The 13,436-nt window shown below is 42.3% G+C and overlaps 1 protein-coding gene across 1 annotated transcript in view; it reads left to right on the forward strand.

Annotated features, from left to right (window-relative positions):
* Positions 1-9,210, forward strand: part of CNTNAP2 (contactin associated protein 2) — a 1,845,032-nt gene extending 1,835,822 nt beyond the window's left edge. Inside the window, exons 23-24 of the mRNA XM_059712082.1 lie at positions 2,555-2,635; positions 4,080-9,210. Of these exons, the coding sequence (XP_059568065.1) occupies positions 2,555-2,635; positions 4,080-4,279 (281 nt within the window). The 3' untranslated portion in view covers positions 4,280-9,210. The remainder of the gene's footprint in view (positions 1-2,554; positions 2,636-4,079) is intronic.
* The last annotated feature ends 4,226 nt before the right edge of the window (positions 9,211-13,436 follow it).

Below are 13,436 nucleotides of genomic sequence, written 5' to 3' on the forward strand. Positions count from 1 at the left end.
AAAGAAACAGGACAAAATTGTCAATGGAAGAAATAGAGTTGAGAACCACACTTTTAAGGTCTCTCAAGAACTGTTTAGAAGCTGCCGATAAACTTAATGAGATCTACACGAAAACTAATAAGACCCTCGATCTTATATTGGGGAACCAACTAGAAATTAAGCACACACAGACTGAAATAACGAATATTATACAGACGCCCGACAGCAGACCAGAGGAGCGCAAGAATCAAGTCAATGATTTGCAATGCGAGGAAGCAAAAAACATCCAACCGGAAAAGCAAAATGAAAAAAGAATCCAAAAATGTGAGGATAGTGTAAGGAGCCTCTGGGACAGCTTCAAGCGTACCAACATCAGAATTATAGGGGTGCCGGAAGATGAGAGAGAGCAAGATATTGAAAACCTATTTGAAGAAATAATGACAGAAAACTTCCCCCACCTGGTGAAAGAAATGGACTTACAGGTCCAAGAAGTGCGGAGAACCCCAAACAAAAGGAATCCAAAGAGGACCACACCAAGACACATCATAATTAAAATGCCAAGAGCAAAAGATAAAGAGAGAATCTTAAAAACAGTAAGAGAAAGAAACTCAGTTACCTACAAGGGAATACCCATACGACTGTCAGCTGATTTCTCAACAGAAACTTTGGAGGCCAGAAGGGAGTGGCAAGAAATATTCAAAGTGATGAATACCAAGAACCTACAACCAAGATTACTTTATCCAGCAAAGCTATCATTCAGAATTGAAGGTCAGATAAAGAGCTTCACAGATAAGGAAAAGCTAAAGGAGTTCATCACCACCAAACCAGGATTATATGAAATGCTGAAAGGTATCCTTTAAGAAGAGGAAGAGGAAGAAAAAGGTAAAGATACAAATTATGAACAACAAATATGCATCTATCAACAAGTGAATCTAAGAATCAAGTGAATAAATAATCTGATGAACAGAATGAACTGTTGATTATAATAGAATCAGGGACATAGAAAGGGAATGGACTGACTATTCTTGGGGGGGAAAGGGGTGTGGGAGATGTGGGAAGAGACTGGACAAAAATCGTGCACCTATGGATGAGGACAGTGGGTGGGGAGTGAGGGCGGAGGGTGGGGCGGGAACTGGGAGGAGGGGAGTTATGGGGGGGAAAAAAAAGGAACAAATGTAATAATCTGAACAATAAAGATTTAATTAAAAAAAAAAAAGAAAAGCAACTCTTGTGCTTTGAATTGTAGTCTACATTTGGTTGTGTTAATAACCAAATCTTGCCCTGGCCAGTGTGGCTTACTTGGTTGAGCATCATCCTGTGCACCAAAAGGTTGCTGGTTCTCTATCTCTCTCCCTCTCCCTTCCTCTCTCTCTAAAATCAATAAAAACATATATTTTAAATGCCTTTTTTTAAAGAAAAAAAAGCTGAGTCCTTACTAAGATATTCCATAAATCATAACACAGACCTATTTCATCAGTGTGTACACATTTAATTATGCCAAATAACTACTATAAATTTTTTATTTTTACTGGTGCCATTCAGTAGCCATGGTTCTGGTTAGACTAAGGCCGTGGTCGACAAAGTGTGGCTCGCGAGCCACATGCAGCTCTTTGGCCCCTTGAGTGTGGCTCGTCCTAAGCCTTAGGAGAACCCTACTTAAGTTAATAACAATGTACCTACCTATATAGTTTAAGTTTAAAAAATTTGGCTCTCAAAAGAAATTTCAATCGTTGTACTATTGATATTTGGCTCTGTTGACTAATGAGTTTGCCGACCACTGGACTAAGGTAGTCTGCCTTCAGAGAAGCTGCTGCTATTGGAAGATTTACCTTAAAGCGTAACTTCTCAAGCAGAAGTCTAGCAAATATGAAATCTTTTTTTTAATTTTAAATTATAATTATAATTATAATAACTCTCCTGACCTATATACAGACTTCTTAATGTTTGCCTTTTGCATGCTTTATATTTACTTTATCTTAGAGAAGTCGCTAAGTTTAATACAACTGATTCTTATATTTTTAATAATAGGGAAAGAAAGAGAATATTTATTAGATAATTAATATTCTTCTCAGCTCTCATGAAATATTACTCCCTTATAAAATATTCCTGAAGTGTACAATGTTTTGTTAGAGCCATGTAAAATATTAATATCAAGAAGTGATTGCTTTTTAAAGTCATGCTGCGCACTTTAACAAGCTCGTCTGTGAGTACAGCCACTGCCACCAGTTGTGAATGGGATAAAAGTGGACAGGAGGCAGGTTTCAGCCAAACTGAAGTATTATCATCCATAAGCTGGTCTGTCAGTGGAACTGGAGCAGGCAGCCCGGGTAGTTTGAGTCTCTGATATTCCTCCAAAGGAGTTGCAGCACTTCTCTGTGAAGGAAACCAGCGGGAGTGGAGGTGGATGTTGCTGTGATTCTCCTGGGAAGCAGCAGCAAGATGGGTCCACCTGAAATGGGCATCTCCTTTGGGAAAACGGGAAGTAAAGAGTTGTATGAAAAGACAGGTGCCACATTACTTGGGATTAGTGGTAAACCTCACTCTCTGACCTGACTTTCCATTTCTTTCTCTACAGCCAGTGCTGATTTTCCATATAACCCAGGACAAGGCCAAGCTATAAGAAATGGAGTCAACAGAAACTCGGCCATCATTGGAGGTAGGTGACGTACAGAACAGGCTTTCCTGTGGCTACTCACCTGTGGGGAGCAGTCATTTTTTTATTTTAAAAAATATTTTTTAATTAATTCCAGAGAGGCAGGTAGAGGGAGAGAGAGATAGAAACATCAACGATGAGAGAGAAACATTGATTGGCTGCCTCCTGCACATCCCACTCTGAGCCTGCAACCCAGGCATTTGCTGCTACTAGGAATCAAACCATGACCTTCTGGTTCATAGATCAATGCTCAATCACTGAGCCATGCCAGCCAGCCAGAAGCAATAAAATCATGGTCCAGGGGAAAAACAGGTTGTCTAGATTTTTAGTATTCATTTTGCTATTTAAATATGGCTTCAGATTGTGAAGTATGGATGTGGTTAAACTGTGGAAATGTAACATGGCTACTTTCTAAATGCACACCTGTAAAAAAAGAATAATGGTGAGCTAGCCAAATCTGAATATGTAAGTAAGTAGCTGAGAGGCAATAGCCATGACATGTCCTTACTCCCTCCTATCTTTTTTTACTTTCATTCTCTCATGTCCCAAAAGGTCCAGGGTAGCTTACTACCAACATTGGAAAGACTGTGCAGTTCTAGTTTCAGAAAACTAATAAGCCAGAATATCTAATTTATTCCAGTCTTTCCTTCTGACCATGGCTACCTATAGAATAATTAGACTCTCCTGGGATAATCCTCATATTTGGATCAATATTGATAACCCTGTTGCCCATTGCCATATTCTCTCCCTGCTTCTGTCTTATTTCATAAAAGTGTTTCTGCCTCTCTGAGTATAACTTATATATGTATGATGCTGCTTAATCCCAATTCCAAAGTTTGCCATATGCTTTTTCTGCATCTATTGAGATTATCATATGGTGTTTCTCCTTTATTTGCCTAATGTGATAAATTACATTGCTTTATTTTTTTAATGTAAAACCAATCTTGAATTCCTAGAATTAACATCACTTTATCATAATATATTTTTTACATATTGCTAGGTTTGATTTTTAAATTTTATTTAAGAGGAATATTGCTTGATGATTTTCTTTTTCATAATGTGTTTCATAATGTGTGGGTTTAGTGTCGGGATAATACTGGCCTCATAAAGTGAGTTGAATAGGACTTCCTCTTCTCTATTTTAAGGAAGTCGTGTAGGCTTAGTGTTGTTTCCTTAGGTCATGTTTTTTTAGATCTTCTAAATTCTTATTGATTTTCTGTTTAGTTGTTCTATCAGTTACTGAGAGAAGAGTGTTGAAATCTCCAAGTCTGTAAATTGTTCTAATTCTCCTTTCAGTTCTGTTCGTTTTTGCAGTTACTGTTTTTGGAGGTTTGTGTTTTTATGGGAGAGGGTAGTGTTTGAAGAAACCATGGTGAAGTGGGGGAAAAGTGTTGGTGGGATATGTAAGACTAAGTTTAACCTGTAGTCCTTGTCCTCTCTCCACCAGGGGTCATTGCTGTGGTGATTTTCACCATTCTCTGCACCTTGGTCTTCCTCATTCGCTACATGTTCCGTCACAAGGGCACCTACCACACCAACGAAGCGAAGGGAGCAGAGTCAGCAGAGAGCGCAGATGCTGCCATCATGAACAACGACCCCAACTTCACAGAGACCATTGATGAAAGCAAAAAGGAATGGCTCATTTGAGGGGTGGCTCTTTGGCTGTGGGATAGGGAGGGGGAAGGGAAAGGGACAAAAGCACCCTGCTTCATACTCTTGAGCACATCCTTTAAAATATCAGCACAAGTTGGGGGAGGCAAGCAACAGAAAATTCTTGAGACTGATCGTCACACACAAAAAATATATAATAATACTTTTTAATATTTCTTTATAGCTGAGTTCTCCCTTCTGTATCAAAACAAAATAATACAAAAATGCTTTTAGAGTTTAAGCAATGGTTGAAATTTGTAGGTAAAATCTGTCCTATTTTGTGTGTGTTTAGAGGTGTTCTAAAAATCCATGGTAACAGGGCAAGTTTTCTACATTTTTAAGAGCCCTTAGAACGTGCATATTTTTTCTTGAGGAAAGCTGATGCACAGACACGTGGCCTCCAGCATTCTTTTCCTTTCACATATAGTCAACTTTTAATGGGCTATTGTAGCTACTAGTTCATGTTCATATAATGTTTCTTTTTGGTATCCTATAAATTGGAGAAGGAAAGAAAGAGGCAAAGAGAACCTATTTTTTGCCAGTTTTCAACTAGACCTCAACCTGTGCCGATTTTCCCAGAGTTCCTGCCTGAAGCAGTCAAAGGAAGAAGGTGTATGGCACCTGTGAGGTAACATCATCATCAACACAACGGAGAGAAGCATTAAGTACCAGGGCAAGTAGTTTCCCATTGGGATTGCTGGTTTTATTTTTCATTGAATTCTGTGAGATCATATTGTTCTATGTTTGTAGTCTTAGATCTGTTCAGTATCTGTACCTATCACTGATTTTCCTCTGCTCTACCTACAACATACTGGGTTATGTTACATGGATGTGTAAGCATCTCATTGTAGGATTAGAGGCACATGTCATGATCCATTTGCTCTGTTTCTTTCATAGTTGTAGTAAGAATATGGACGCTGTCTGGCTAATGCATAAATTAAGTGGTTCTCAGTTTGCTTTAAATCTCTAGTTTTTAAGCCCCTGTGACAAACTAGCAGACAGTGAACGAACACAATAAAGCCAAGTCGTGATTGCTATTTGTATTTCTACTACTCTGGAGTCCTTTGGGAAAAACACTGCCACGTTTTACATCTACTCCCTGTATTGCTCCATCTAAAACAGACATGCTGCGTTGGTTCAGCGATCTTCCTTGGCAGATACATTTGAAGCTCTGGTTCACCACAAACCTGGTCTCCAAAATTGCTTCTCAGAGAGAGTATCTGTCTAGTCATTTCACACCTCACTTTAGTCAGGAACTTTCACCAATTATCCCAACAAATAACTCATTGATTTTATTAAAAAATAATAGACTTATAGTATGTAAACCGATGGGACAGAGCTCCTCTTGGAACATCTAAAAAATAATTTCACTTATTTAATAAAGGATTACATAAAAGTTATTTCTAGAATGACTACCATTTATGGTCAGTATAGTTCAGGCTCTTATCCTTAATACTTTTTAAAAAAATTTTAGACTCCAATATTTGACCACTTGTTTTCCTTCTCCTGCTAGGTAAGATGAGGTTAAAAAGGTATCAATGCTATTTTTCTCATAGCCTGCCTTGGTAAAATGGAAGTTCTAGTTTACCTGTGTATATGCATACTTTTCCACTTACTGGGTATGCCGAAGTTATTGGAGGACCTCAATTTCCTGAGTCAGGAAAATGTTGTCCATAGCTGCCAGAGGTACGTGGCACAAGTACTGGCACATTCCATAGGAGACACAACCCATTCAAGCCACGGTGACAGAACAACACGGGAATCCAAACCCCTTTTTCCAGTTGCTGACCTCAGGTCCTCTCATGAAACTAAGAAGGGTCTTAATCACTCTTCTGTAAATCACATTAAAAATGAAAAGTATTTCATATGATAAATATCAGAACACTGTAACATTTACAAATGACATAGAAAACAGCGGCTATTGATTGAACCAAGATGTCTCCATTCGGGGCTCTTTTATGTATTATCAAATTGAAAAAGAAAATTTTAAACGTTGTATTACAGATGTTTCTGATTTTTTTTAAAAAACCTATTTTACAGGCATTACCTTTGTACTTAACAAATAATGCAGATTGGTTATTTCTTGCATTTTCCTTGATAGCTTTATTCTCTATATATTGTCTCAACACTTCCCCTGTTCCCCCGTATGGTTAGGGAATTAAAACAATCAAAACAGTCCCTGATACGAAAATGTTCTCACCCTTTCTATTCTCTCTCTTCTTTCCACTTTCCTGCTATAAAATGTTAAAAGTAATACCCAACACTTCTCTGACCGAATTTCTAAACCTAGGGCCCTGGAATGCCTCCCGGGATCAGTGGGTCTCCCACAGCACCATCATTTGGGATGTTTAGGACGGACAGAGGTATGACCGTCTATGCCCTTAAAGGGGTTACAATCCGGGCAGCAGACAGGACACAAAAAGGTAGATAAGGAATTAAAGTGCCAAAAGAAGGCTGGAGATCTGACTTCTCTTTGGGACTGTGGTCCTCACAATAACTCCTGAGTCTGTTTATGACGCCTCTATCCAGTCTTTTCTAAATGGTTAACAACTTGTTTACGTGAAGAAAAGAAACGAGCTTCTTTCCAGCTCCCTCCCTTGAAAGTTCAGGACAGTGCAGCCTAGCCAGCCGGACACAGGGCCCAAGCGCGGTGCCTAATCTTGCTTCGTCAGCCATATTCCGCAGAATCGCAACATCTTCCATCCCAATGCATTGGCAGTCAAGCACAAAAGGCCAGCGGTAATCCATCTTTACATGATAAGAACAGACAAAATAAAACCACAAAACCGTTTTTTAAAACAAGAGGCCGGTTTACAGTCACAGGCTGGGCTTAATGTTGCTTGTGCAGGAAATGGCTTCTGTGTATAAAGCAAGCACCTATGTCTGAGAAGCCAGCAGTAGGGACTTTGAATGAACGTAAAACCAGTGCCATTCTAAGCTCTCAAGATAACATTCCATAGAGCTCAGGGAAGCTAGCTCCAAAGGTGAGAAGTTATTTTATAGTTAGGCTCTTCTCCGGCCCTTCTGTATAGGACTACATTTTTCCTTGTGGCTTTCAACCAATGGCTCAAGTCAAGAGACTTACATGAAGTTTTTACTAAAGAGCTGGGAACGAGAGTTGGGAGTGAGTGCCCTTGTTGGAAAATGTCCTGTTGCCTGCATTTGATAAATGAGCCACCTTTGCTAACAGGAGCAGGAATTGAGGGGCACGGGGAAAAGAATTGGTACAAGCCGAAGAGATTTTCATGTTATGCTTGAACATGTGTTGAACCACCAGGTGCCAGCTGAGAGATGGGCACAAAGACACAAGCCGCATCAGGGAAGGCACTGGAGGAAACAGCTACGGCTACCAGATATGAAAGCAGCGTGTCGGCGAAAGGTCCGTAAGAGGCTTCGATTTCCCTCTATGGCAGGACCCGTCCTTTTCTAGCCTTCGTCTTGTTCTTCCAGTGTAAACAGGCTCATGGCTGCCTTAGGTCTCACACCTCCAAACGATTAGCACCTGGTTGGAACCTCCTCATAGGTGCTCCTCTTCATCATCCTACCAAGCAGTTTTCAAAAAGAAAGGCAGCAAATTATCAAATCGAATTATTCATTGAATTCCAGTTAACCAGCCAAATATAGGTCACAAACTGCCATCCCAGGAGAACGAGCTGATCCTGAAATCAGTGAGAAACGATAATAGTGAGGCTTGCCAATTTGGACTAAAAACAATGGGCACCATTTTTTAAGTGACATTTGGAGAGTGAGGACCCTGAGAGTCAGCTAACAGAGGCCCAACCCTTCCTCTTTCTCCCTGCTTTGCTCTGTGACTTTTGCCAAGTCGCTGAACCTCTGTCCTCCTTTGCCTATATTTAAGTTAGAGCTGTTTTACTGACTTTATAAGACAGTTGTGAGGGGCCCCGATTCCTGACGGGAGAATACTTGGAAACCCAAATATAAGGGCCAGAGTCAACGGAGCCTAGTAGAAGACGTGCTTTCCGGGTTGTGGTTGTAAGTCAGATCCAAAGAAACAACGTGGCCATGTCGGGGAAGATGGAGATATGCAGGGCATCGCTGCACAACCAACTGCTAAGTTATTCGTCAGGTAGAGTGCCAAGGGGCCAACTGTCAACACTGCGAGAGGCAACACAGCCAGGACCAAGCCAGAGAAATCAGGACTTCGCGTGCATAAAGCCCTAAATTCCCACTCATCCGCCTGCAGTTTACCCCCGCCCTCGGTGTGATTAACTGGCTTCTAAGTAAGATAATACAAACAACAAATGTGACTTTTTGCGTAGCCTGCTGGCTCTGCATGATAACGTTGGAAACATCCTATTCCTTACCCAGCAGTATTTTTTAGATAAAAGTCGTACGTGAACCGATGGTAAAGCAGAGTTGAAAAGTTGGTTAACTCCCGTTGAGCACAGACTGTCAGAGGAATAAGGGCAGAGGGGCACCTAGGTATTAATGTCTAACATGCATTCACAAGTTTATTTTCCAGATGAAAACGTCCTTTAAGAACAGGTGTATGGACGGCCTGCACCATTCTCAAGCCTTGGCTTACTTCTAGTCAGTGCTGGACTCTGGATGGCTATGAGAACACGGAGGCCCCTCTCACGTAGGCCGAGACAGTTCCCAGTGTCGCTCAGTCTAAGTTTTCTTTCTTCGCGTTTTCCATTTTTTTCAGTGAGCATGGTGACTATGGAGGTTAGCGTTGTGAAAAGTTGGCGTAAATATTCTTTCTGTAAAGTCAATGAGGGTCCCATTCCTGTGAAATAACACAAAATTCCACTCTCTAAAAGCAACAGCATGTAAACTAGAATGAAAGAAGGAAATTATGTATGTATGCCTAATATTCTTTGTGAATGTTCTTTCATTTAACTAAAATTATATTAGAAACCAGACTGGTAAATAAAAAATCCAAAATAGTTTTAATTATCCTAAAAGTGGTTTTCTGTGTTTTGTTCCACTCGATTCTCTTAGAAGCAATTATCAGCTTTCAGCAAAGAAAGTTGCAAGCCCTGAAGTGTACATCCCTTGGGAACATAATCTTTCCAAAGCTGTGAAGATACAGCCCCTCCTCCAAGACAGGTATTATATAGATGCACCCATTGTTAACCTTCCTTGGCCACACACTCCTCTCCTCTCCCATTTTTCTTAAAGTGCTTCATGGCTATTGGCTTCACGTTTTGGTTTAATGTACACACAGCTTGGTAAAATGTGGACAGAGTCCAGCGACATCCAGAGCGCGTCCTGAGCCTTATTCGGGATGAGGAAGTAACACTGGATGACGGACACATGGGCCCAGGCCAGTGAACTAGGTCCCAGGGCTCAGCGCTGCCTGGAGGCGCGGACCTTCCTAAACGTGCTCCGTGTGTATTAAGAGCTGCCGTCCTGAGTTATCACCCCCACTTTCTGGTCTCCTGTTACCATTGGGAAGGCATTTTCTTCTCATCCGTTTTCAGTGAAGCCTTTATGCCAGTTAACACCCAACCTTCTCTGCTCCTCAGCAGTTCTCAGGGCCGATCCACAGCCACAGCAGTGGCACGCCAGTCCATTTAGAAAGCATTATGCCATAGGATCTTGTCATGCTGCTTTGCCAATGTGGTCCAACCGGTACAGGGAGAATGTCATCAAGTCCCTTGCCAATCAGCACTTCTGAATGTTCTTAACAAACACATGTTTAAGGGTGAGCCAGCAAGTCCGGGGTTTACTGTCTGCAACAAGAGCATTTGAGCCAGGACATGCTCACTTCCCTCCCACAAACCCACGGCCATGGAGATGGGTGAGTTCCAGGAGGACTGGGGCTTTATTGTGCATCAGGCAATGCTTGTGAAATGAATGGGGGGTAGAGAGACAGGGGAGGGAAGAAGAGGGAGTTACAGGAGGAGAGGTATGTTGGAGAAACTACATCTAATTTGTTGGTGATAATATGGCATGATGGACTTACCGGAACACAGAAAAGAGAAAGTCATTGTATTATTTTTTGAGAAAGGGTTTGTGTCCTCCCAGAGGAACTTATGTATGAAAACTTACTCTTTAAAGCAAGTATTAGGTGAGTAATCCTTAGCATATGCCCATCTTTCCTTGGTCCCTCTGAAAGCCGCGAATTCAGTGAAGCCTGGGCTAAATAATTCCTGTGCCTGAAGACTCCTTCCTACCAGCAACCCGCCGTCCCCTCCTCAAACAGCTCAAGATGCCGGTAATGACCACAGCTCAAAGCAGTTTTACCAGGAAGAGCACGCAAGGGGGTTTTTTCCCCGATCACGCTTCCACCATCTTTCCACTCATCTTAATTTATCCTTTGCGTATGAGGTGGTAAGGTGAGTCTCTTGGGACAGGGAAAATAAACATGTACATCAAGTCTTCCCCAAAGGAGTGAAAGGAACATTTTTTTATGTTCCCTAAATCGAGGCATGAGAAAGTTCATCATTTCTCCTAAACATAGAAACTCAAATTATAAAATTTAAAAAGATGTGACAGAGATTTTAAAAGGCCAAGATGATGAAAATAATGAATTTATTTTGGTTTCATAAATAGAAGCTTGGAAGATAAAATTCTTATGTCTAGGAAGGCGAGAGCTAATTTGAGACACTAGGGCAAGCTTTTAAGTCACGAAAGGTATAGAGAGGGTGACTATGAGCGGGCTCCCTAAGACCCGGGCTTTAGGGACCAGGGGCAGCCTTTGAAGCCAGAAAGAAGGCACGTTTAGAACAAATAAAGGAAAAAATATCTCAGGGCAGCTAGTAAGAACTATTGCAGGCAAAAACAAAACAAATAATCATCTTCCAAAAATGAGTAAGATTATTTCAATAATTATACCACTACCTGAATTTTAAAGGAAAATCAAATTAGAGAACCAATTTACTTAATGAATATTCATGGAGTGCCTCCAATGCACTTGGTACTATTTGGGGCTCTCAGAATTCACTAGAGAACAAGACAGACACATCTCTGCTCTCAGGAAATTCTAGTGAGAGGAGAAAGATACTAGGCAAATAGGAAAAGAAATATACAAGAAAACATCATTTCTGGGCAGGATATTGAATTTAATTCATTTGAATAGGGGGCTGTGACAGCATACTGGACAGCTGCTTTCCCCGAGTGGTGAGGGAGGACTTCTCTGTAGAGGGGACAGAGAACTGGAGGGATGATCGTGCAAAGACGAGAGAGAGCCTTGGATTAGATGAGGGGACAGCTGGTCAAAGGCCCTGAGGGAACAATGAGTTTGGAGTTTAAGACACTGGGAGGGTGAGTGTACCTGGGAGAAGATACTACCCACAGGTCTAGAGATGATGTCTTCTTCACTCCTCACATGTCACCATTTGTTCTGAGCAAATTCAGAGCTGGAGAGACTGAAAAAGGACAACTTGAATATTTGTTTTGGGGGGGGAGGGGGGCGGGGAGACATAGAGAATATGAGAATGAGAGAGAAATTGATTTGAAAGGAATTGGCTCCTGTGATTGTAATTGGTAAGTCCAAAATCCATAGGTCAGGCCCGCCGTCTGGAAACTCAGACAGGACTTCTATGTTACGGTCTTGTGGTAGAATTCCTTTTTTTCCAGGAATCCTCAGTTTTGCTCTGGAGGCCTTCAACTGATCAGATGAGGCCCATCCACATTACAAGGGTCATGGCCTTTACATGATGTCAGCTAATTGTCAATGTTAATCCCATCTACAGAACGACCTCACGGCAACATCCAGATTCATGTTTGACCAAGACCTGGGCACCAGAGCCTGGACCATGGACACATGAAGCCCACCATCACCGAGGGTTCCTCCAGGAACCTCAGGGTAGAAAGCAGAATCATTTGGGACACATACATGTTTAAGAGGCAGATCATTTAGTCTGATCTTTCCAGGTGTATCAATAGAGACTCGAAATGCAGCTAAAATCGTACCATCTCAAGCCAATGGTAGTGGGTTCCTTAACAGGATGGAAACCCACACAAAGGGGTGGCTCTCTCTCTTCATGTAACCCGGAAATGCTGCAGAAGCAAGAGAAAGGTGAGGACTGTGAGTCTCCCAGGGAGGTGAGGCCCATCGGGCTGGCAGTGGGTCAGGGGGCCAGGTGCCCAGTGGGGAAGTGCCTGGCCTGTGCTCATCCACTGGACTGCACTCCCCCTAATAGGTCCATGCCCACCCTCCTCATGGCCCAGCCCCGTGGGGCCCGCTGTCAGCCTTTCGGACACACGCAAGTCAGCGAAAGGAAAGCACACTACCCAAGGTTTAGGTAGCTTCGCCGGTGCTGAGGTTCCTCTCCTGCTCATTCATCCTCGAGCCACAGGCGGCTCAGTGGAGGGAGAATCAGTCTGAGGAAGGCAGTGTAGGAGCTGACTCTAGAGGTTGCTTGAGGGGCAAGAATGGGGGACCCACCACTGACTGTCCACTGTGGGACTGCTGCCCTGGGGCCTGCCCCCTTCATGCCTCAGCCCCAGCAGCAAGTCACAGGGGGAAGGAGCTCATAGCTCCACTTCTGACTCCTGGGTGGACTGACACATTCATTGTGAAATAATTATTTTTTCCTAGTGTCCAGTTGAACCAGCACACCCTTCTGCTGAAGTGGTATTTCTGAAGCTGGGCCCGCGGGCAGGTGTTGCCTACTATGCACCTCATTGCAAAGAAAAGGTTGCTAGGGAAATCACAGGTCTTGCTGGAAGCCCACCTTGGGCTTTGTCAAAAATACAGGAAGCTTCTGTAATGTACTTCTGGGTGATCAAGTCGTGACTCCTACCTAAAATGTGCAGAACCCGTTCGCTTGTTTGTTTTTTAATCCTCACCAGAGGATTTTTTTAAATTAATTTCTAGAGAAAGAGGATGGAAGAGAGAAGGGGAGAAGCATCCATATGAGAGAGAAGTATTGATCAGTTGCCTCCCGTAGGCGCCCTGACAGGATCAAACCTGCAACTGTTTTGGTATATGGGACGACGCTCCAACCAACTGAGCTCCCCAGACAAGGCGAGAGCCCATTTACTTTTATTCCAAGCAGTAACCATGGCATTCGCATTAAATCATTACAAGTGTAGCAGATACATTGATTACTGCCAGACCTGTCATCACGAATTCACCGCGGGAGCGAACTCGAACGTGTAATTAGCATCCCCGCCTGGTGTTACAAAATGCAATTCTGGGACATACGGGAAAGAAACATGAGTCAATATGAATCATCCT

Source organism: Myotis daubentonii, chromosome 10 (genome assembly GCF_963259705.1).
Source record: "Myotis daubentonii chromosome 10, mMyoDau2.1, whole genome shotgun sequence".
Taxonomy (NCBI): domain Eukaryota; kingdom Metazoa; phylum Chordata; class Mammalia; order Chiroptera; family Vespertilionidae; genus Myotis; species Myotis daubentonii.